General features: G+C 36.7%; 1 protein-coding gene across 5 annotated transcripts in view; it reads right to left on the reverse strand.

The window, feature by feature from the left end:
- Positions 1-10,322: 10,322 nt before the first annotated feature.
- LOC139810112 (kinesin-like protein KIF13A) overlaps positions 10,323-23,347 on the reverse strand; it is a 32,286-nt gene continuing 19,261 nt past the window's right edge. For 2 of the 5 annotated variants that reach the window (XM_071773444.1, XM_071773433.1), the window contains exons 19-29: positions 23,145-23,287; positions 22,603-22,768; positions 20,962-20,979; positions 18,624-18,698; positions 17,616-17,767; positions 17,029-17,377; positions 16,688-16,941; positions 16,376-16,559; positions 16,039-16,239; positions 15,765-15,935; positions 10,323-15,679 (exon numbers count right to left, since the gene is read on the reverse strand). In XM_071773444.1, coding sequence (XP_071629545.1) covers positions 15,591-15,679; positions 15,765-15,935; positions 16,039-16,239; positions 16,376-16,559; positions 16,688-16,941; positions 17,029-17,377; positions 17,616-17,767; positions 18,624-18,698; positions 20,962-20,979; positions 22,603-22,768; positions 23,145-23,287 — 1,802 coding nt within the window. In that variant the 3' untranslated portion in view covers positions 10,323-15,590. The remainder of the gene's footprint in view (positions 15,680-15,764; positions 15,936-16,038; positions 16,240-16,375; positions 16,560-16,687; positions 16,942-17,028; positions 17,378-17,615; positions 17,768-18,623; positions 18,699-20,961; positions 20,980-22,602; positions 22,769-23,144; positions 23,288-23,347) is intronic. The other 3 variants (XM_071773437.1, XM_071773448.1, XM_071773450.1) reach the window with 3 other exon arrangements.

The following is a 23,347-nucleotide window of genomic DNA, read 5'->3' on the forward strand; positions in this document are numbered from 1 at the left end:
CTCAGTCACCAGGAGACAGCGAACCGATTCACCAAGTCGATGAATAATGGAGCGATATCTTGCACTCTACATGATATTCCGATGGTATGTTTAAACATTAGGATCCTCTTTTCAATATCTATTGTGTCGAAGGAAATTATATCCCGGGAGGTTTCGTGGGTAACTTTGTGACTCATTCGGGTTTTAGGCTACTCTCCATTCCCAAGAATTCCTTTCGGAATTTAGCAATGCCGACGACCGCAGACTCGATCCCAAGTCGGGATTGATGCATGAATTTCATATGTAGATGAACCGCCGCGCCGCGCGAGATTTTAAGTAATTTTTCAATGGCATGAAGATAAGAGTCTGCATTAGCTCTGACATTCGACGTTTATGATATTTTAAATTTTAAAATGTTTATTTAAATCTCTTTACGTATAAATTAATATGTAGTAAGATTTCGCATTATTAGAAATGTCGGTAAAATTAATTGACAAACGGTGTCCATATTCGCCATAATTACATGTTTTTTTTTTTTTTTAGAAATGCTCTACTTATCAATCGAACAGCCTATCGTAACTGCAAAATGCTTTCCTTCTTATTGTTAGTTATCCGTACCGGTAGGTATTACAAAGGATACTTATGTATATTAACTGAAACCGCGAGTCTCGTGGAGACAAAACTTGAATGCAAATGGCTCACAACAGTACATTGAACGAATGAGTAAGCATCAGACTTTTTTGATGCGCACGATTGTCGCTCTGCATTTCATCTTTAAATGAATAAAGAGTTATCATTCTTTTTTCCTTCGATTCTTCTTTCTTCCTATTTTAATGCGTGTGGGAGATCTCTTGTTTCTTTCTCCCCGAATTTCACCTGTATATAATCATCATTTCAAAATCTTTTATCAATTCCGTAAATATTTCTTATCTTACGCGAACGAAAGACTTTATGTTCGTTTATTTTGCGCGAACGTGATTCTTCTGAGAATATTTTTCGACTCGTAAACAAAAATCCGACAAATTTATTTGGATTTCAAAATAAAAAAATATGCGGGAAAATATGTTAAGAAGGTGCTTCGTAAAATTTTATTTTTATCTTATTGTTAGCAAAGAATAATATGCGTGACATCTTTAGTACCTTTCAACATATACTGATAATGTATAATTTGTAAACGAAATCGAGAGACTTTAGCAAAGTATTAAACATACACAGTAGGACCACAGTGTATAACCATACCCAGCATCGACACTGAACGTTTTAGTGAGTCCCAACTCCGTACATCTAGGAATATGGCGGCCTGTATGTATGACAAAGAGAAAGATACTTCTCTCTCTTTTTCTCTTAAGCGTTCGTACATCTCAGAAGATGACGGCGAGTCATGTGACCGGGACCTACTACATCAAAGGTGCCGACGCTCACTGTCGCTGCTGGGTATGGTTATGGTTATACTGTGATAGAACTTCTCAATCGTCTATAAAGAATAGCTCGATTCTGAAATCCGTTTATTTTTTCAGAAAGTACGTTATTATGTCGTTACGTACATGCATATCATTTTACAGACGTATAGTTATTGAGAAACTTGTTTTATTTATGAACATTACAACGTGAAATATTACTTTTTTCTTTAATACTTGGTATAGATTGTATGTTAGGTGCAAAACTTTATTGGTGTGCGCGCAGATGGTGTGCGATATATTACTCATATATTACTGATTGCGAGTTAAAATGTTGAAAAACTTTTTAACTTTTGTGTGTGTTATATATACAATGCATACAAAAGATAAAAAGCATTCTTGTCCGTGAAGTTAGTCCCTTGAAGTAGGGCAGTGATGCCTGCTTTTCAACAGAGAAGGAGAGTAAGGATAGGTCGACGAAGACATCAGCTTGAGACGATCGCATCCATGCCGCACCTAAAAATTATACTCTGCTCGCGTCAAATCTCATTTATTTCTCCCTCCTTTTTTGTCAAGCTGCAAACGTTGCGCTATAATCCTAATCGTTTGTCGATCGTTTATTCAGCCGGTCATTCTCCGATCCCTTCGGTCTTTCTTCCCGAGTTGGATTCACCTGGTCAAGGCCATCGTCACGTCGATTCGCTCGTATTCGCGACTCATCTCATTTCTAATCATAAAAATTAGCGGAATGTTTGCATCGAGTGTAATTAAGAAATTAATTGTAGATATCTACGTTTTGTCTCGTCTTATTAATAATAACTCTTATTGTTTCTCATCGGGCTTTTTTTCTTATTTTCTAGAGAATCATTTATGGAGATTGTTTGTATCCTTGATTGGTTTCGCGTATTGGTTTTATCACATTTCATAATCGAATCATTGATTATTCATGACATTTTATTTTAATATGTTTGCAACGTTTATTATGACGTAATATTAATGAAGAGAGAGAGAGCGCAAAATCAAAAGGTTACTATTTTCAAGTTAATTTTTTTACGAAATGTGTAGAGTTTTTGCTCCAAAGAACAGAAAGAGTATGTGTTGGACGGATTATGTATATGAGAGCCGCAGGCTGCGGAAACTAACCACGGTATACTGCTACTACTGAAAGCTACTCATTCTCTGAGCGTTCATGTGAGTGATTCATCGTCGCGCGATTCTTCGTAGAGAAACGGACACACTCGGAAGTAACGTCCATCGTAAAATCAGCCAGAGACGCTCTCTTATAAAGATTTATACTATCAATTAAACTTTAAATATACCAGATGTGCTCGTGATGAAAAATTCCACGACTGGGGATAACCGGGGGATGAATCATTTCCTTGGATTCGCATTCAAATTTTCGTTGGATACAAAATTTGCGAACTACATGAGAGAATAGCGGCAACGAGTAAACAAATGATACCCTCTTCTAACAATTCTGTTATCTATGTAAGGAAATTTCCCAGACAGTAGGTACACATTGTGCTGTCTATGAGTTATGTTTCCTGCGTAAAACGCGAGCAATAACCGAAACTTGTTGCGCGATAAATATTGAAGGGTATTTTCAACGTGACACCGATGAGTCAGGAAATTGTTCAGCGAATCGTTCCCGGTATCTTTCTGGAAAAAATCTACAAGGAAGATATTTTCCTTGTTTTTCCTAAAAATCCTTTAATCCTGTGAACTATGAACATATAAAACCAACAAAAGAGACAGAAAGTTGAAAAACTTGATGAAAATCGCGTCTCTATCTCTGTCTCTACGCTCTTATAGCCAGTTATGCAAATTAGAGTAAGACATCTTCCTGTACCTATACGAATACGGGAATTTTTTGTTTGAAAGGGAGACCAAAGTCCATCTTTCCCAGAATTTCTCGTTGTCGCACGTAATATTATTCACGTATACGTTTCATCTTCTCGCGAGAGATATGGCGCTCGCGAGATTGTCCTTGTTATGTACATCGTTAACATGCAGGCTCGCCCTCGAGAACCTAACCGCTGCTATAATAAATCATTCCTATGCGAATATCGTTCGCGTATGTAATTATGCACGTGCATTTCCCTTTCCCGTTTGATTCACATGCGACACGATGGACCGTCCGAAAGGTCACCGCGCGCACCGATGCCAGATAAATCTACGACGCATCTCGATGGAAATTGTTTTTGCACCATCTTCCTATTAGAGACGAGACAGATGATTCTTTAATTCCACTGTTGACGGTGTTTAAATGTCCGCGCGACTTCGTATCGTATCCGCGTAATCTTCGATCGTGAAGTGAATCATTCGAGACTTTGCGAATCGAACGTGAACTTTTCTCAAGATGAGAACTTAACTGTTTTAATTGGTAACACACTTTTAATCTTCGCGGAATATACAATTCCAAGGAATTGTAAAACTGAGAACGAAAGCAACAGATTTCTGAGTCATAAACTGTCACAAACTGTCACCGCACGGAGAGCATTGAGCAATGAACAAATTTCTACGAGTGATTACGAGACTTGAATCTCTGAACTGAACAAATACAAGCGTCCCTTTGATTGTCTTGTCCGGATCAGTGCGGGTACACGCTACTTGGAAAGATGCGATTTCCAAGTAGTATTTCGAAAAAGTCTGGCTAATTGCATTTTTATACATATATTATCGCGAAAGCACGTGCCTGCATGCAGTTACTCGCGCCTCGCAGATTTATATATACCACAGTCGGATGACGGAAGTCAAAATGAGAGAGAGAGAGAGAGAGAGAGACTTTGTATACCTGCAGCTAGGAAATCGCTACCACTAACAATAAATATATTCAATGAATCGAAGAAAGAAACGCTAATAATTCAATCGTTAATAATTTCATTTTGTCGAAGAGCGACATTTTGGCAAGTGCCGTGCCGCGCTGCGCTGCGCCAGTAGATTCCTGTGGGTTTTCAAATTAAATAAAGCCGCCGAAATGTGTCGTTTCTTCCACTAGATCAATGTTGACAGAGGCATTGAACGTAAAGCAGCTATTATATATCGAGAAAAATGTGGCGCGGTCGATTTCGCGATGGCTTCGTACGACTTTGTCGCAATTATCGTGGCTAGGTTTCAATTGCACGCTTTCGTTTCACGAAAATTGTCGCAACCGTCAGCACTCGGTTCGCATGGCGGCGCATTCTACGCTATTATATTTAATAACGGATTTGTATGCCGTTTGTTTTGCATAAAATTCAAGTCCTTTTCTTACGCTTTTATTAGGACGCGACTTCTTTTCTTACGTTTTTATTATTTTGTAGCAACTTTGTAATTCAACGCGCGCAAATATTTTCGTTTCCGGTTGTTAAAACGGTTCTCGCAAAAGCGAAACGCATTCTGTGTTTGTAGGTAGAACGACATATACCCGGTTATTTCGTAGTCCGCGGTCCGCGGTGTCTGACGTCTGACCTGACAATGAGTCTTGAGCCTCTGAGCGCGTATTAGCGCGTGAGCGTGAGACGTGAGGCGTGATGCGGCGCGGCGCCAGCAGAATGGCAGCGCAATGCAATGCAATACAATGTAATGCATTGTGTGGCGATATATATATTTATATATGTCGGTAATTCTCATAAGGAAGAAGTCGAACAAATCCAGCCGGAAGGAAAGCGCAGCCGGCAGCGTGGCTCTGGGCTCCGGGCTCCGGCGTGAGTCCGGAGCAAAGTTCCAGACGCTCTATTATGTATCAGTCGCTTCCCCGAACTTACGTGTCGTTTATGTCTCGCGTAAACATTTCGACCAACTATTTGCATTCTAGGTACTCTTGGAAATACATGACTTTTGCTGAAATTGACAATCGCAATTATTTATTTGAAAACTTGGTAGAATTCGTCGTTTCATCTGAGGAAGTATAAGGTATAAGGACTTGGTGACGGTGAACCGTTCCTTCTTTACTGACATATAAAGAAACGGTTCACGCGCATTCCTATATTATGCACCTACCGCAGAAGACGCATTTGAATATATTTATACCGCAGATAGCCTGAGAAAGTTGTTATCTTTTATTTCGACAAACTGTTATCAAAATTACCTGGCCTTTCTTTATTGTCGGGCCGCGGGCGCTTCTTTGCCGATTGCACGATGCGCTGCATAGATGCGGTTGCGCGACGTATTAACTTTGTTGGCGATTGTTGACGAGAATGAAGAAAAGAAACAATTAGTTGTTCCGCACGCGTAATCTCCAGACAAAATCCAAAAGACATTGTCTCGAGAGACGTATCTGCATCGACGTGCGGACTCTTTTGTCCACCATGCACCTTTACGATCCCTCGCACATTACTGGCGTCACGAGAAAAAAACCTGACACTACGTATTTATACATTATAGCGCATATATTATGTATACTTCATCTGCCAAGACAAGAGCAGACGGAGACGGCGGTCGGTGCTGACCATGGGTAGGTTCACTGATCCCATCTCGTCTTCGAAGCATACGCTCTTTCATCGCAGCGCAGCTTTGAGATGCGAAATATATGCTCGCGACTTGCTCGCGTCGAGAAAAAGTGGGGAGGGAGAGAGGGAGAGAGAGGGAGGGAGAGACAAGACGGGGAAATGAGAAGAAAAGGGCAACTTGAAGCCTCTCGTACACTCGAGAGAGAACATAGCCATGATGTGAAAGCAAAAGAGAGACGTGCGTTATATCCGAGTCGGGAGTCCGCTCCGTCGCGTCGGCTGCTGAATGTCAATGCCTGAAACGATTCCCAGAAGTAAAATAAGCCAACTTCGCCGCGTCCTGGACCTCGTGAAAGACTTAAATTATTTAAACACAGTATCAGCTTAATTATAACATCCCGATCAAACATATTCTTTTTTAGAACTCTAATGTAGTTATTCTTACTCGTTCTTGCTATTTGATAAACAAAAATCAGGAATTAATATTGGATGAATATTACACTCGCTACAATTTACAAGTGATATACAAGATATCGCGTTCGGCGGGACATCACTCACTGATTTACGATTTACAACACACACACAAGCCGCATATATAATTTCAATTTCCTAACTGTAGGTAGATAAAGTCAATTCGACTTTCGTCACTCGATTGTATAAGTCTAAGAGACAAGCAACCGCACGTGCACGTGCTTTCCGGCTTTCGTGACAATATCATATCGGTCGAAAGGACGCGCATACGATCGCGTGCACACGAATGCACGATATGCCTTTTCAAAATACCACATACCGCATCTTTATAAGTACAGCACTCACGGCAGTCTGCTAATCCGTTGATCCAAAGTGACGCTTAAGTACGTTTAATTCAGGGTGTCTCGTAGTTATTATTTATGGAAATTTGTTCGCGTCGCTCTCCGTACGACCAAACTGCCAACAGTGCCAACTCGTGAATCAGAAATCGTCGATTCCATTCGCCATTGTCAGTCTTCACTATATTTGGAATTGTGCATTTATGCTTCCGAGATGGAAGAAAGCGTGTTGCCGATTAATGTAAATTTTCGTCTGGGGAAAAGTTATAATTCTTCAAAGCCTAATCTTTGAATGATTCATCTCGCGATTGGAGATTACGCGAATATTACTTACTTATCGGAATAGGGTCATGTCACGATGCGCCATGCGCTAACGACAATAGGAATGAATATCGTCATTACAAACGTCTAGTAGCTATAACAGCTTCTCAGCTTCTCATCAAGGCAAATAACAACTGTCAAGGTTACTGAAGAGATATATTAATTGCAGACATCTCTCATCGATAAGTCGCTCTTTGGCTATGGGAAAGAGCGCACGAGTGCACTCGCTTGCGCGCGTTTCTGTTTGCGGTGGACTACGAAAGAAGGACTACCTCCTCTTATGCGCGTTTTCGAGGACAAAAAAGACCTTGAAAAATCCTCCGACTAGAGTCACCGACATTCCCGCGGGAGTCATTCCATTATATTTAAATTAGATGACTACACCCTACATCAAAACCTGTGTGGCTAATTCACACATAGCACTTGTTTATCTGGTTTATCATGTGTATATATATATATCATGCAAATACTCCATTATCGTACGATATTTTTGTGTATTCTTCAAATTAATTAGATTCAAAAATTTTGCTGTGAAAACGGCGAGATTTTAATAAATTTCGACTTACGACCAATTAGAGTTACGGTCAATAGTATCACGCATAAAGATCCTATATCTAAATCTGTACTTGTGCTTGCAGTGACTTACGCTTACTTGATGTGAATACCGATCTATCATTTAACATTTATTAATGTGCGATTTTTTCATGCACAAAGGAAAGAATGACACTTAAAATTGAATAGTTTTCGCTGAACGTTATTTATTATCACACATATCGAAATGTACATAAAACGAAGCGTAAAATGCAGAACATGTAATAATAATAATAATAATAATAATAATAATAATAATAATAATAATAATAATAATAAACAATAACAACAACAATATAATAATAATGATGATAACGATGATGATGAAAATGATAGTAATAGATAATAATTAATTGAACAAATTTGTACGCATCAAACGATTACAAAAATTAATCGTATTAAACATAGAACGCATACATTTTTAATTAAAATTTAATCGTGCAATTAATTAATATTAAATCGACAACTTAATATTTAACAAACTTAGTTATTATGTATGTATACAACTTATTTCTTATTGCGAATATCACACTTTCTAAAAGACAAATTTATTGATAATTTCTCTTTTAAATCATTCATAGATAATAATTCGATGTGATATCAGGATATCGTAACTGTATTTGTCGTTATATATATATTACTAAAGTATTCTTTCTTAAAAAATGACAAAATGTAAATAAAAAAATTAAAATAGAACTCGTCTAACTTTACTGTAGAATTTATTATAATATATAAGTGAATAATCGTATAGCCTGATATATGTATATTTATATACATAGGACATATGTCTTAGAACCAAATATTGATTTGTTTTAACGACGAGCGAGACAAGTCGTTATCGGACTCGCAACGAACTCGCAGCAAAGTCCGATCGACCACGCAAGCAGATCGCACATTTAGAACATTAAATTATATTTTTATTATATTCATAAAAATTAAAATGTACACACCTTACTGTTTATACTTGTATCAGCTTCTATATGCATGTATCGCGGTATGTATTACGCGGGATTTAACAATAGAGATATAGAGATACTCACGAGACGAGACGAGCTTATGAAATAAATATACGACTTTTTCACAAACGGGAGGATTTCGGAAAAAGAGGTGATACGGTGTTTAGCTTACTTCAATGGATATTAATATTATTGACTGCTTATAAAATAATACTATTACACAATAATCATCCTTTGATTTGACTTGACACAGTTCTATTCTTAATTCGTTAATAATAGTTAGCTCTTGGCCTACGAGATCGAAAAGCATTCTTGCTTTCGGGGCAAAGGATGCGGCAACGGTAATCGCTCGAGTAGCAATACTTACTGCAGTTTTACAAAAAAAAAAAGGTGAATAACTTTCATTTGAATTAGAAGAAAAGTTATATGGAATATACTCGCTAGTTATATTTTCTTTATTTTACTTTTGCCTTTTTTTTCTCGAGTGCCGCTAAAGCAGGCATGCCTCTAGCGCGTACGTGTGTGACTGGATGTGCATATGTATATCTATGCCTCTAGTATCTGACACGTATGAATATCGCGCGAATGATATCTTTGATATACCTACTGTTAAATTCTGTTAAATAGCAGGACGCGCTCCTCTAACTGAATCGCAAGGTTTATGAGAAAACGTCTCGAAACGAACTAGATGTACACTTTGATCCGAGCACGAAGGAATTAAAGAAAATCTATGAAAGATTCCATCTTATAATTCTCATAATCAGACTAAGACGTTTGAATGAAACATTCATATGTAAATGTTTATTGATTTTATTGCGTAAGATAAATTTTGCTATCTCGTGAAAATATAATTTATATTTGAGTCACACGCGCGCGCCGCATGACTCATGCTCTGCCAGAAAATACCAGGAAAATACAAATTTAAAAAGATATCAATTTCAAAGTAACATATGCCAGATCGGATGGATCGTGATTACAGAATGTTCCATGCAAACATTCATAGAAGTAAACGCTAAATATTGTGCCAGAACAGATACTAACACCAGTGCACACCGAGGTACTTACTAGTCGAATCGCTATCTATATTCTAAATATTGAAATTTAGATCGTGCTGAATCGACAATATACACGTACAGCTCGAATTACTATGCGCAATGTCGAAATAAAAATAAATGTCACTTAAGCGCCTTCCCACATTTTATGTATTGTATTTGTACACGCATCTGGTCGATTCACTCACAGCTTCGCTCACAGCTGTACCGTTCGTACATGTAATAATCGTTTATTTGACAATCTCGTAAGAATTATTTGATTCGAGGTACATTCAGATATGTCTAATAAACATATCGGAATTAATTGTGAATTAATTTTACAAGGATTCCTCTCACTTGGAGAGGTACGTATTCGTGTGTGCCTTTCGCGAGATAACTTTTATACCGATGGCGCGTGACGTCGGAAAATTATTTTGTTGCGCTATTTATCTCAAGTGCATAGTACAGTGTAGAGTACAGGTAGGTCTTTACGATTATACTTATACTCGTTTGTAGTACTCGAGGACGATCATTCCATCGCGTTACATTGCGTGATATTCGAATACCTTCCAGATATTCGATATCGCTTTTCGTATTGTACAACACAATTACTAATTAATTATTTAAGGTGTTTTAGAGCAGTTCTAATTTGTACATTATATGCAATATAAGTTGTAAGAGATCCTTATCTAGCGATTAATCGAGAGTCAGTCAAATTAATAAAATGATACAAATGATTTTACGCGGAAAAGGCTACGGGAGAGCCTGTTAAAAAGAAATAGGTAATAAGCATATCCGTAAGCACACATTCGTGATTAAATTTTAATGAGTTAAGTCACTGTATACGAATCATTGACAGTCAACATCCTACAAGTTAGTTTTGTATGTATGTTTGGGGCTTTATATAACACCCCATCCAAATGCATATATTCGGTGAATACAAACCGGCTAGATACCTTTTTGTTTGTTTTTTTTCTCTTTAAACACACAATGCAAAAATAGGCTTTCCTATTTCCGGTTATCTACAACCAGATCAAACGACATGGCGCATCCTATCGATCTACAGAGAATTTCCGAAATCCTTATTATCTAGTATCGACTCACAGAAAAAAAGGATTTGCTACTATATAGGGATAACTAACATTTTTTGCTGCGAGAGCTATAATTTAGCAATAGTAGCAAAATCTTTTTGCAATTATTATTAAGTAGCAAAAGGTTCAGCAAAATTTTTTGCTATTGCAACAAAAGGTTTTGCTATTATATTGCAAAATTAATAGCTCTCGCTGCAAAAACTGTTAGTTATCCCATATTTAACGAATAGATTTTCTGTAGTAGAAAATCCTTTTTTTCCGTGCTGTATCATTCGTTATTTCCCGCAGAAGCTTTACACTTATAGCGTCCCGACTGAATCGCCGATCAACTGAAACCAACCACGTCGCATCTTTCGCCGGATAATCGCAATTTCGCACTTTGATTTTACGCATCGCTCTTATGCCGAACCGAATTTTCGACCTTTTCTGCCAGTTGCGCAAACATTTGGCGAAGTAGACGAAAACAGGATCGATTCGAGGATTCGCAGGTTTAAAGTGTCCAAGTATCCGTTTGATTCGCGCGACACCATACACGACAAGGCTGATTCCTCGTTTCGATGGATCAGAGCTAATGTATAGAGTCGGGGTGGATCAAACGGATACAATACGAATGTGTTGTTTCTAGCGAGTGAACGGCTTATAGATTTTCAACGGATGAGAATGACAGCCGTAATTGAACGTCACGCGGGTTGACATTCCTATATTTAATCACATCAAGACGCGTGAAAGCTCTCGTGGACCTAACCATGTGTTATAATAGTGTCGTCGTGATAAATACACTATCTACTTAACGTGGCTAGAATAAATGAGGAGGCGAGACAAAAAAAAGCACGTGCTCACTTTGCTAATTTTTTTTCTTACATTATATTGTGTTCTGACTTATTGTTAGTACTGTGTCGATAAACGTACGAGGACGAATACGAGGGTTTTGTCACTTTTTCTTCGCATGCATACTTTGTCTGTTATTTTCCTCACTTTTTTCTTTTTCTTTCTTTGTTTTTTTTTTCTTCTTTTTTTTAATACGTTACATTAAAATATAACCACCAATCTCGAGGCTTACGTTGTACATATACACGTTATAGGTTTTACATTAGCGTGACCGTTCGAACGATCTCACCGCGACGCGACGATGGTTTAGAAGAGTTCCGAATTCAATATTATACGTACTCTCGCACTTTTTCGTGTAATTGACGACAATGAAACGTGGCCGCTGACAAATGCGGTCGACGAGACACTTTTACGAGAAATGAATCGCTTTCGCGACAAGGATAGAATTCAACCAAGTGTTGCGTAGAATATTATGAGAAAGCGTAGCCGTATCGCACTTACATAAGCGCGAACACGTTAAGATATCCGATAAAAATTAACGTTATTGGCCGAAAAAAAAAATTATGAGACTAATGTCGAGAAAAGCTTTTTCTTTGTCTTTTTTTTTTCGAACTAAAAAACGAAATTACTGCATAAATTGTACACACAAACACACACACACGTCTCGACGTCGTTGATATTATTCCTTTTGTTATAAAAATGGTCCTCCTCGATCGTCTTGTCGATGCGATCCTTGAATTTGTTCGATGCGCGCGATGCTTTTATACAATACTTTATGCTCACGTGTCACGGAAAAGCGCGATCGAAAAGGAACTGCTCTCGAGCTGTACCCGTCGTTAAAGGCGCGACTGCGTCGTCGATGAACAGATACGTAATTAATTTACATAATTAAATCGGCAGCTGGGGACAATCACGATAACTTTGGCCCTTTGAAATGTAAGTGATGGTTTTCAAAGGCATTTTTGGCGAGGAACACGGAAAAAATAGTTAAAAAAATTCTATGATCAATATTTGTCCCTATTTCAACTAAATTTTAATTTCAAGTTTTTAGAAATAGGCTTGGAGTTAGATGAGTTCTTTTTTATGCGGGGAAGAGGCTTCGCCGCAGGCGGAGTGTCTACTTTCAAGTAAAAGAAAATTGAACGTTCGCGTGGAAAGTTGAACGATACTTTTTGAAGAATTTGATTTTGGCAGTGACGACAATTCTGACGATGATTCAAGTTCCGAACCATAATATAAAGAGTGTATTTTTGCCCACGCGTTCGATTTTTGTTTACGGACTGGAATTTTCTTTTTCCTTTCTTTTCGTTTGTAATTGTTAGTTACTTTAGTATCTATTGGTCGGAAAATGCCTCCGAAAACCACTAAACGTTTCAAGGACCCAAATTGAGTTATCGTGATCGTACCGGCAGCCGTTTCGAAAAACGTCTTGGTTTCGCAATTTCGCATTTGATACTCGACTTGGTATTTTAATGGAGTCACGTATAATATTCGATGCTCGTGGATACTTCGACACGAGGATAAAAACGAGGGAGCAACGTGAACAGCAAAATATAGATTGATTTCACAGCCATAGTTAGGAGACTCGATTTAAATCATGGACCTCCCGTCCGCGACCCTTTGGAACTTGGACCGTGAGCGCGAGCGATCATGTCATATTCGCAGCGATCGCGGATAATGTTAAACTCGGAAGTCTTCTAGAGACATTCGTAAAACCGATTGGTCGAAAATATATTCTAGAATCACTTAGGGTACAAAGTATAGCATGAACGATTATCTTTAGACAATTGTAACGGTAAAAATGGACATTGTCTTATTGCGGGATGGAATAGGCTGCGTAAGCTCTCTCAATGTTAAATGCTCCGCTGCAGCTTCTCGCGAACATTGTTTTTCCCGACAACGTAAGGAAACAGTACTTATAAACATCGACCACTCATAAGACTGCGATTAAGAGAAATCTTTGTTCCGAGATTATCGTTGGTGCTCTCTCACTCCCCCTCCCCCCATTACATTTCCTTCTGTTTCTATTTAATTTATATTTTCTCTCCGTATCTCTCTGCGTGTTTGTGTTGTAGGAAAGAATGACATTATACTCTGGATATAATCGCCTTACAATTAAGGGATTCGGAAAAACACTATTCAAGAATTGATCGATAACGCACCAAAGTACACAGTGGAATCGTGATTTTTTTCTTTTTTTGAATTTTGAGTCATTCTCCCTATGTGTCGAATAATGTGCGTGTCCGTAAAGTAAGAAGAGCAAGAGAGTAAATCTTGCTTTACGGATGACATACGAGTTCCAATGCGTCGAAAGGAATGCAAGTGTCGATTGCCAAGATTGTGTACCAAGAACCGAAGATGCATAATAATTAATAATTGCAGAATTTATTAATGTTATGCCGGGCAGACATGTAGTATCACTGTGACACGTGGACTCATATAATTTGTGTTTCTTCCTCAACAATCTCGATTACTAAAAATGGACAGATACCGCTGGTTGCAAGGTTTCCTTCTCGCAGAGGTAATTGTTATTTACGTACATAAAACCGGGGAAGATTGTCTGCCACGATAAGGAAACATTGCGCCGCAGCGATTATTATTATTATTATTATTATTGTTACTATTATTATTATTAATATTATTATATTCCATAAATATTACACATACAGTAATATACTCATTATTAGTAATATAAGTATTGTTCTAATTGGACAGGAGCTGTTTTCACAATTTGGGCGAATGTACGAGTTATCTTAAATGTTAATTGCTTACGTTTTGTCTTTTTTCATATTCCTTTACGACACAATCTACATTTCGTGAAGTAAGAGAAAAATATAGTAGTTTTCGCCGTTTGATTTCACGCAAGATGTGATTACGTACGTAATGGCTTTTGACACAAAGCCAAGTTTAATACTCCACAAGTGAAAAAAATATCCGTTAACGAGCAAATCACGTTACAGGATACGAAATGTATATCAATCGGCCGCTTCGACATCCATGCTGTGCGTGAATAAAGTGATATAACGTGGGTAATCCAAGTATCTATCAAAAAGCTGGATGAATATAACGTTAGTTACGCAACTGATACGATGGAACAAGCTCGTTTATTTAGTTTCTACTACTTAAGTCTACGAACTTAATATTGCAACTCTATTAGACATTGTATCTTTGGACTTGCAATTTGTCTCTTAAAACAATTAACAACGGTATTTAAGAATCAGTTTGCAATCTCCAAAAAAACACAATACGCAGTTAGAATGCAGTATATAAATTAAGGCATGTCATGTTCACGTGATGGGACAACGGTGACAAGAGATGTATATTACAATAAAAAGGAACTTAACGAATCGCGCTAAAAAAAATACAATATATGAAACAATTGTATACATATAAAATCTTTTTAAATAATCTGCATAACGCGGTAAAATATATGTATGCAAAATGTTTTTCGACATTTGTCCTTTCATTGGGCACTTTTCCGGCCTATAAATTACCATGTGGTAATTTTGGAAAGTGTATCGTCCAATGATTTGTAAAAACGCCAAGATTAAATTCGGTATATTATTATCGCGTCTATTGTATCGACACGGACCGATTTCATAAATATAAAATATCATTACGTGGAATATGTACATCAAATTGTAGTTATCGTGTATATATTCAGATTGACATATCGAGAAAAGGAAAGATGTCCTGCTAACTTTTGATTGGTTTAAAATGTACAATTAAATCGCAAAGTATATTTCCTTCCTCTGGTATAAAACACAAATGGTTCGTAATACGTGGTCGTTAAAGTAAACTTGTGGAATGCTCGTAAGTCAATAAGTATCGCAACTGACTTTCGATACATGGCGACATGTATTATGCACGGGTCAATTATGCTATCCCCCCCTTCTCCCGAGCCAAGTAACGAAGTGGATAACGTTGTTCATAGGACATGACAAGTCGAGAATACCCTATGCTTCGTGCGTAGTACACATTAATGATTTAATATTTCAAATATTACTTTATAGTAATTTCAATAATCAATAGCTGCCCTAATGTCTAAAGGACTGAAACATTGCTGCTACATGTATCGTATAGGCATGTAGCACTTGGGATACTTATGTCGTGGCTTTTATTAACACGAAGTAATGGTGAAGCAGTGTGTGATCCGTTTACTTGCCGCGTGGAAAAGAACGTGTACCTGTAGTAGAGAGGCCTTCCCCTCGACTGCGACTTCGGTGCAAGGAATGTAATCCTTCGCCTGTAAAGCAATATTGTTCCAATAAACGTAATTTCAACAGCAACGTATTCCAATCGACGCAATAAGATAACTGGTGCGAAACTACCTTTACTAATACTCCTGCGCATTGATGTGGATGGTGTAGATTCTTGCTTTGTATAGCTTCTAAGTGCCCTTCCTCGTCTGTCTTGAATTAGCTTATCCATTTTAACGAATATACCACATTTCGATCGACATGTAAAATATCTATGGCCATTGACAGCACCATCGTTTTTGCCTACAACAATAAAGTATGGACAGGTTTAAAATTTACTTGGAAAGTCTAGATAAAGTTTCAGAGAGAGAGGGGGGGGAGGAAAGGGAGAGAAAATTTTTCGTACCAGTCGGAGCATCAAGTTCAACTCCTATCCAGGTTCCCGATGCAAATTCTGTGGGACCGACGTATGCTATAACTCCGGAATAACTATAAGGACGAACCAAAACAGATTCACCAACAACGATCCAGTCTGGTAGAGGAGTTTCCACTCGAGTTAAATCGTGTCTTGAACCAAACGCTGAACTTTTATCGCTAACGTCATCCGCTGCAAAAAAAGAAATCTTTTTAAAGAGCTGCACATACATGAAGAATCACATGGTATATAATCTCTCAAAAAAATAAACGCGTCGTTGAAAAATATATGAAGAATTTTCAAGACTAATTGCTTGCGTTAGCAGTACCATCGATTCTTTCTGAAGAGCTATTGTCGCCATTTTCATACGGCATGTTAGGTTGTAGCGTTTGCTCCAAATGTACCGCAGCCTTACTCTCAGAAAGTTGTGGACGGACCATAGGAAACGAAGCTCTATGCTGCGAGCTGGTAGGCCTTCCTGTACTGCTAGAAGTCTTTCTTCTTCGCACGACCTGATTAAGTAAACACGAATCATTTATCGACTAGTCTGCATAGTCTAGCTAGAGGAAATTATTTTTGTCCATCTTTTCCTCTCTTTCTTTCTCTTTTTCTCTCATTATGCAAAATATATAATACTTACTTTGCCAGGTGGCAGTTTGGTATGTACGATCCAAGACCCCTCCAAGGGACTATCGTCTCCTGAATTGGACGTTTGACTGATTTCCATCTCGTTTTTTCTATCACTAAGAACCTGATCATGTGTACTTTTCCTTTGAGTCTCGACATGAAACATGTTGCTATTGGTCTCACTTTCACTCTTTGTAGAAGAAACTGGACTATCGATATCAGTATCTATGTACGTTCCCATTTCTTCCAGATTTTTTCTAGTGTGTTCTGTAAGACGAAGAACCATTATATATTTACAACAGAACAATATCGATATATCTAAAATTACTGTTTCGTAGCATCCCCGTAACTAACCCTCCGTGCAAGCGCTTAGCGAGATGTTCAAGTTATCCAACGCGGAGTTTACTTCGCTCAAGTACTCCTCTGGCGTTTCCTCCACGAGGGAACTGTCCATTTTCTCGGGTTTCTTGCTGTCGAGAAGATTACGGTATTCGAGATCTGGAGTCTCATCCACGCTGATGGACTTGATAGAAATGGAATCTTCCGATGTCAGGTTTGTCGTGGAAACAGCTTGAGAACCGTACCCGCTGCTACTCATACTTGGCGTATTGATCTTCGTCGATTGCAGTTCGACCAGAGAATCCAATGTGCGTGAGGAAGTTAGCGGCTTTACCGGTTTCGGTGGAGCCTGAGCGCAAATAGCCTGTGTTATACAATTTTGATTCGATTGGCGCGATTACAATTGCACATTATTACAAAGTGGCTTAATGGCTGACTCCGTTGCAGTCGCATCAACGAGTTGACGCAATAATTCAAGTATCGTAATTTATAAACGCATTGTGCAACATTTATTGTGTTTCAATTTTGTTTTTTTTTACGAGATTTTTAGATAAAAATAGAAAAAATTTTTTTAGATATTTTTAATTCAGAATATACCCTACCTGATATGCCTCGTATTCAGAATAATCGGCGTCGCTTTTCTCCTCGTCATCGTCATTGATAGGAGTAGACGCTTGGTTCCCCACATTTGACGTTTCCTCATGTAATGTAGTCATACGAGGACCCAATTTACTGCTGACCATATTGGGAGACGCTACGATCAACACGATTAGATTAATAATATATAATTGAGGGTAAAACCATTTTATATTATAGCATGTAAAGTATCAGGGCCGATCTGGCCATTCTAATAACTTCATCCTATCATTAATTTTACAAAATAGCTGTTTTTTTCGCAATCCTTATTTTAACAGATATTACATTGGACGCTAATGGGTTTATTACAGAATCGTATATCGAAAGGTGCCAGGTCGGTTCTGATATACACTTATAAATGTGAAGGATCATGCTCTTCCTAAAAATAACAAAAAACCTTACATATTCCACGCTTATTTGTTATATGACATCATTAATTGCCAATTGTGTATGAATGTATATATATATATATATGAATGTATATGCCTGGGGATTATTAATAGTTTCGGATAATTTAGATCAAGTAATCCAGACAATAAAAGCGTAGAATATATAATCTGAAATAAAGAAATAAATCATGATGATCGGGATAACTGTAAGTAATCAACATTCAACATACATATATGTTGCCCTTAAAGTGCAGTATGTATGTACTACATACATACTGCACTTTAAGGGCAGTAACAACAATTCAATGGTGATTATGATCATAAACCATCTAAAATAAAATACACTTAAAATAAAACAAAACCCAAATACTACTTCACTATACTACACTAGTTTCTAATGGTTGAAACAAGGAAACCAAAATATACAAATATGTTGACCGAATTCATCCTTTCAAACTATATCACGCTAGAATTATCCTTCAACTGTGTGTTGTGATTCTAATCTAACTTGCTCTCAATGTTCAGACTTGAAGTTGAGTTAAAGAATAAAATTTGAAAGGACGATCGACGACGAGTGTCACCTACACTTGGCAGAGGTAGATTGTTGAAGACGTGTCAATGAGTTGAGATTCAGGTTCAGATTCAGGAAAGTTGGTCTCGCTGAAAGGAAATAGATGCCACTGATTATACTTCTTTTCCCTTCACTCGACTAGTCAACGCTACTTTCCCCATAATGGCGAGCTTCGTATGAGCTTTTCGGAACTTATATACTGACAAATCATGCCTGCAGGCCACAGACACTAGATGGTGAGACAAATAGACAAGTAACGTATATTATCTAACGCGCATTCTAATATACGAAAGTTTCATTATGTGTATATGTCATGTCACAATACCATTAACTGAAACATCAATGTTTATGATTTCAGCATTTCAATTGTGAATCTCATTTTTTATTTTCTTTTCCACTATGTGTAAAACTATCTATATATATAAATACTCCATTTCAATAACAATTTTAATAACTCGCCATTCCATTTACGAATTCAAAATGCACATGTTCGAAATATGTCATATATAGATACATGTATACACTTTGTATGCCGTTATCTTTATGATAAGTGAACAATAAATATAAATTAATAATATATGATAAACACTACACAATTCGATGATGTACATAATGAATTTAAGATTACGTTTCAGAGATGGTAAGTTGAAAGTCGAAGATAATGATATATGTGCCTTGTTACATTAGTATCGTAACAATTATATGTATATTGTTTAAAATTTAAATATATTGCTATTGTTATATTGTACATTATAATTTTATCATACTGCTGCTGTGTTATGTTTAAACCATACATAACAATGCCATACATAATTAATCTGTACGCTTTCTCATATTTTTGTCCACGTTCATTTTCACATTTATAGAAATGTATCTTTGACTTTAAACCGAGTCTCTTTTCGTCAGAAAGATAAGTTCTGGTCTACAACCTTGCTTTAAAGGATATTTAAGCTCTAAGCCGTAAGAAATCGACCAATCACAATCGAGTTATTCTCCTCACATTCCATTGTGATTGGTCAATTTCTTACGGCTTAGAGCTTAAATATCCTTTAAAGCAAGATTGTAGACCAGCACTAACAGAGAGATGGCTTATATTTGTCGTGTCATTGTGTGATTTCTTTCAAAAATACAAAATATAGGACTTTTACCGATTCGCCCTCTCCCCCATCCCCATTCCTCTAGATTTTTTGCCTACATATAGGAGGTTTATTCTGTCTCTTTATATCGATCTTTAATTAACACATAATTAATCGCGCTACATAGACGTGTAAATAATGGAAATTTAGCTATTTGGACGGAATTACATATACACATCACGTTTAAACACAGAGAGAATAATCCTCACTTAACATGTATTAACTGTAGAAAATATTTATATACACATATGTGTTACAATAAATTTTCTACACTCTAGCTAAAGTATCGCTCACAATGGCACATTCACAAATATATATTATAAATAAAGACTGGAACATTGCAGCAATCCCACATATGTGATGGAATAGTTCAATCTTTTTTGATTACTTTGCATATTTTAATTAATTTGTTAAATGCAAACAAATATACATATATGTATCAGCGTACATTTAACAAATCATTACAAATTATAGAAATCATCTTGATTGATCTAAACATTTATAAGAAGCAAGGTTTTAGAATCATACGAATCTTGGTACGAATTATGAAAATAGATATATGGAAGTGAAAATGATTTCTATGCAATGAGTTTGGTATAAACGGTGCGACGACACAGGGCGTGTGCGTGTGCGCGTTGAGCGTACGCCTATATGTGTACTGCGCGACACTTGGTTTCGCACACAACACACACACACACACACACACACACAAAATTGGTCACTGGTATTGTTTTACACGTTAATCGTGAACAATATATATCAAATAGTTACATAAAATAAGATAAATAAGAGAAGTAAACAGTTCAAAACAAACTTGCTAATATGCTAGGCACACAAGAAATGCATTCTATATGCATGCAAACTAAACAAACGTACTGAAATATAACGTTCATGTAATAAAATTGCATTCGATTTAAATAAAAAAAGATGAGCAGATTCTAAGTCTTCTCGACATGGCGACGCTAAAACTTCTTCTGAGCCAACTGAACCAACTGATTTGTGAATAAATGACGCTTACGAGAGAACATATATTAATTGTCAAAACGCATTCCCGTTCTGTCAACATTACTATCGCGGATAACGTCTCTGATGTACTAACGATAAGGCAAACTTCGAAACAAAAAGACAAACAGACTCAACCACTCACGAGACATATTTACTAATTGTCATTGCCTGTGTGGCATCAATTAAATATCAAATCAAGACTCCATTTTACCTGAGTTCAGAATGGAGCCTTGCGTGGGCCGAAATAGTTGTAGAAGTAGTAGACGTAGTGTTAAACAGAGGAATAGATTAGTTGCATACATTAATCAGTCGATATTCATTAATTTTGTTGTAGGGTTCGTTATTTAAAAAGTTTGTTAGTGTTTGATTTTGTTGTAATAAGTGGTAGAGCGCACTTAAATGTAGCTGCTAACACTAAGGAAAATCTGAGAAAGTAGATTTTACCATGCTCAACTCTCTTCGTTATCAAGTGATAACAAAGTTGAAATTATTTAGATCGATACGATCTAATCTCTATTAGCGGGGAACACGTTTGCGGTAAAATTGTTATTAGATTGAATCGTCAAGTTGAACATAGCTTGGTGACGTAACAATATGACAGAAAAGTTCTAAAATTGTAATAATATAAGATTCCACAATGTAGTATAAGTATATTATAATTACTAATAAGAAAATTGAAATTTCAAATTATTCTCGAAAATGACGAGATTGTCAATTATATCTTGTTAGATGATGGGAACGGTACCCTTTCCTAGTGTCATTAATCTTTCATATACTTTCGGCACAATTCATTTGTATGCGTTTTGTAAAGTTTCACAACTCGATACTGTCGATACTTTACAATCAATCAGCCAAGAAAACAGAAATCGTAGACACATATAAAGGGTACATACTAGTGATGGATGGTATGAATTTCAATTAAAAAGACAGATGGACAGGGCGCATTTTTATTATCCAAAATCAACAGGTTCTATACCAAACGAAGAGTAACGGCGGAGCTTGGGACGATCAAAACTAGGGTGGAATGTAAAGTGATCGTCATAGCCAAAGTGAAATATCGAAAACACTGCATAAGCCACATTTCAGAAACAAAATGTTGATTTTTCATTGAATAAATCTCGATGAAGCAGATTAAAGCGGTGGAGAAAAAGTGGTTAGTGGCTCTAATTTAAATAAAAACTTAATCTAAAGACTAAAGTCCCTAAACACGATGCTATTAAATTTAATAATAAAGCCATTAATTTAAGAGTTTAATGGTGATTTAAGCGAACTAAATATTGCATTCAATATACGACGAGTTTGCATATAAAATAGTCGAAATCCAAAATAAAATTTGGTAAAAACCTATCGATTTTCTATCAGGCGTAGACCATTTCTAAATCCAGCAGAGATTATTTTCACAAAAATCACTTTTCTTCAAAATATTTCTCGTATTATATTAAATGTAGCATAAAATTTTTGAAAACATATCTCATGCTTGACGTGAAATGGATTAATATAATATGAATGATTATGAATGATTGCATGAATGAATGTATGTCTATATGAATGAAGGGAGTTTGTGTGTCACGCTACTTGTATGACTTTTTTACTTTCTATGATTTCATAATCTTGTTTTACGAGCGTAACATTTTACAAATTACGAAAAAACATTTCATATTTCCCCGCTTGACCATAACAGCACAAGTCTAATAATACAAAAAAATTTGTGTGTGTGTGTGTGTGGTGTGTGTGTGTGTGTATGTATGCACACATACATATACACACACAAAATTAAGAGATCATGGAATATATGAATAATTATAAATGTTATTTGCACATTAATATTTTGAATAGAGAAGAATATGCTTACCGATTCCAAATGGCTTTGGTGGTGCAGATATAAAGTTTTCGTCATTTCTTGCATGACCTGTGGATGCACGTCGCGGATGCGGAAGACCATTTTCCATATTAAGATCTGTCACACTCTCCGACCGAGTAACGTTCAACGAATCCGTTGACATATCAAATCTCATAATCTGTAAAAAAGAATGGTGATTTAAGCGAACTAAATATTGCATTCAATATACGACGAGTTTGGATATAAAATAGTCGAACCTATCCAAGGAACTCTTTCTATTTGAAAAATCTCGGATACATTTAATCGAATAAAAGATATATTAAAAATTATATGCGTAACAATGGAGAAAGAAAAAAAACTTTTTCAAATTGAAACAAGACTTCGAATAAAGTTTCGATAAAGGAATTACTTGATATTCCGGTAATGTAGAAAAAGAAGACTTTCACAGACGCAATAATATTAATACGATACAAAATTCGTAGAAAAAAACAAGTTATATATAAAATTAATTGAAAAGTACTTCTCTGACCAAAATGCCGAGGGGATAGTAGTACCTGAGAAAAGTTCGGAACACTGCAAGTCTTACGCATCAGTGGTTGTCCTCGTGCTTGTAACAATTCTTTTATAGCGACGCTTTGTCGTAATCGATCCAATGTTAATATACTTTCGACAGCGGATACCCCGCGAGTATATTTTTCTATGGGGATAATACGAAAGATTAATACGATATGATGCACTTTTGCGCGACAATCGCGAA

This window comes from Temnothorax longispinosus, chromosome 1, assembly GCF_030848805.1.
Source record: "Temnothorax longispinosus isolate EJ_2023e chromosome 1, Tlon_JGU_v1, whole genome shotgun sequence".
Lineage (NCBI taxonomy): Eukaryota > Metazoa > Arthropoda > Insecta > Hymenoptera > Formicidae > Temnothorax > Temnothorax longispinosus.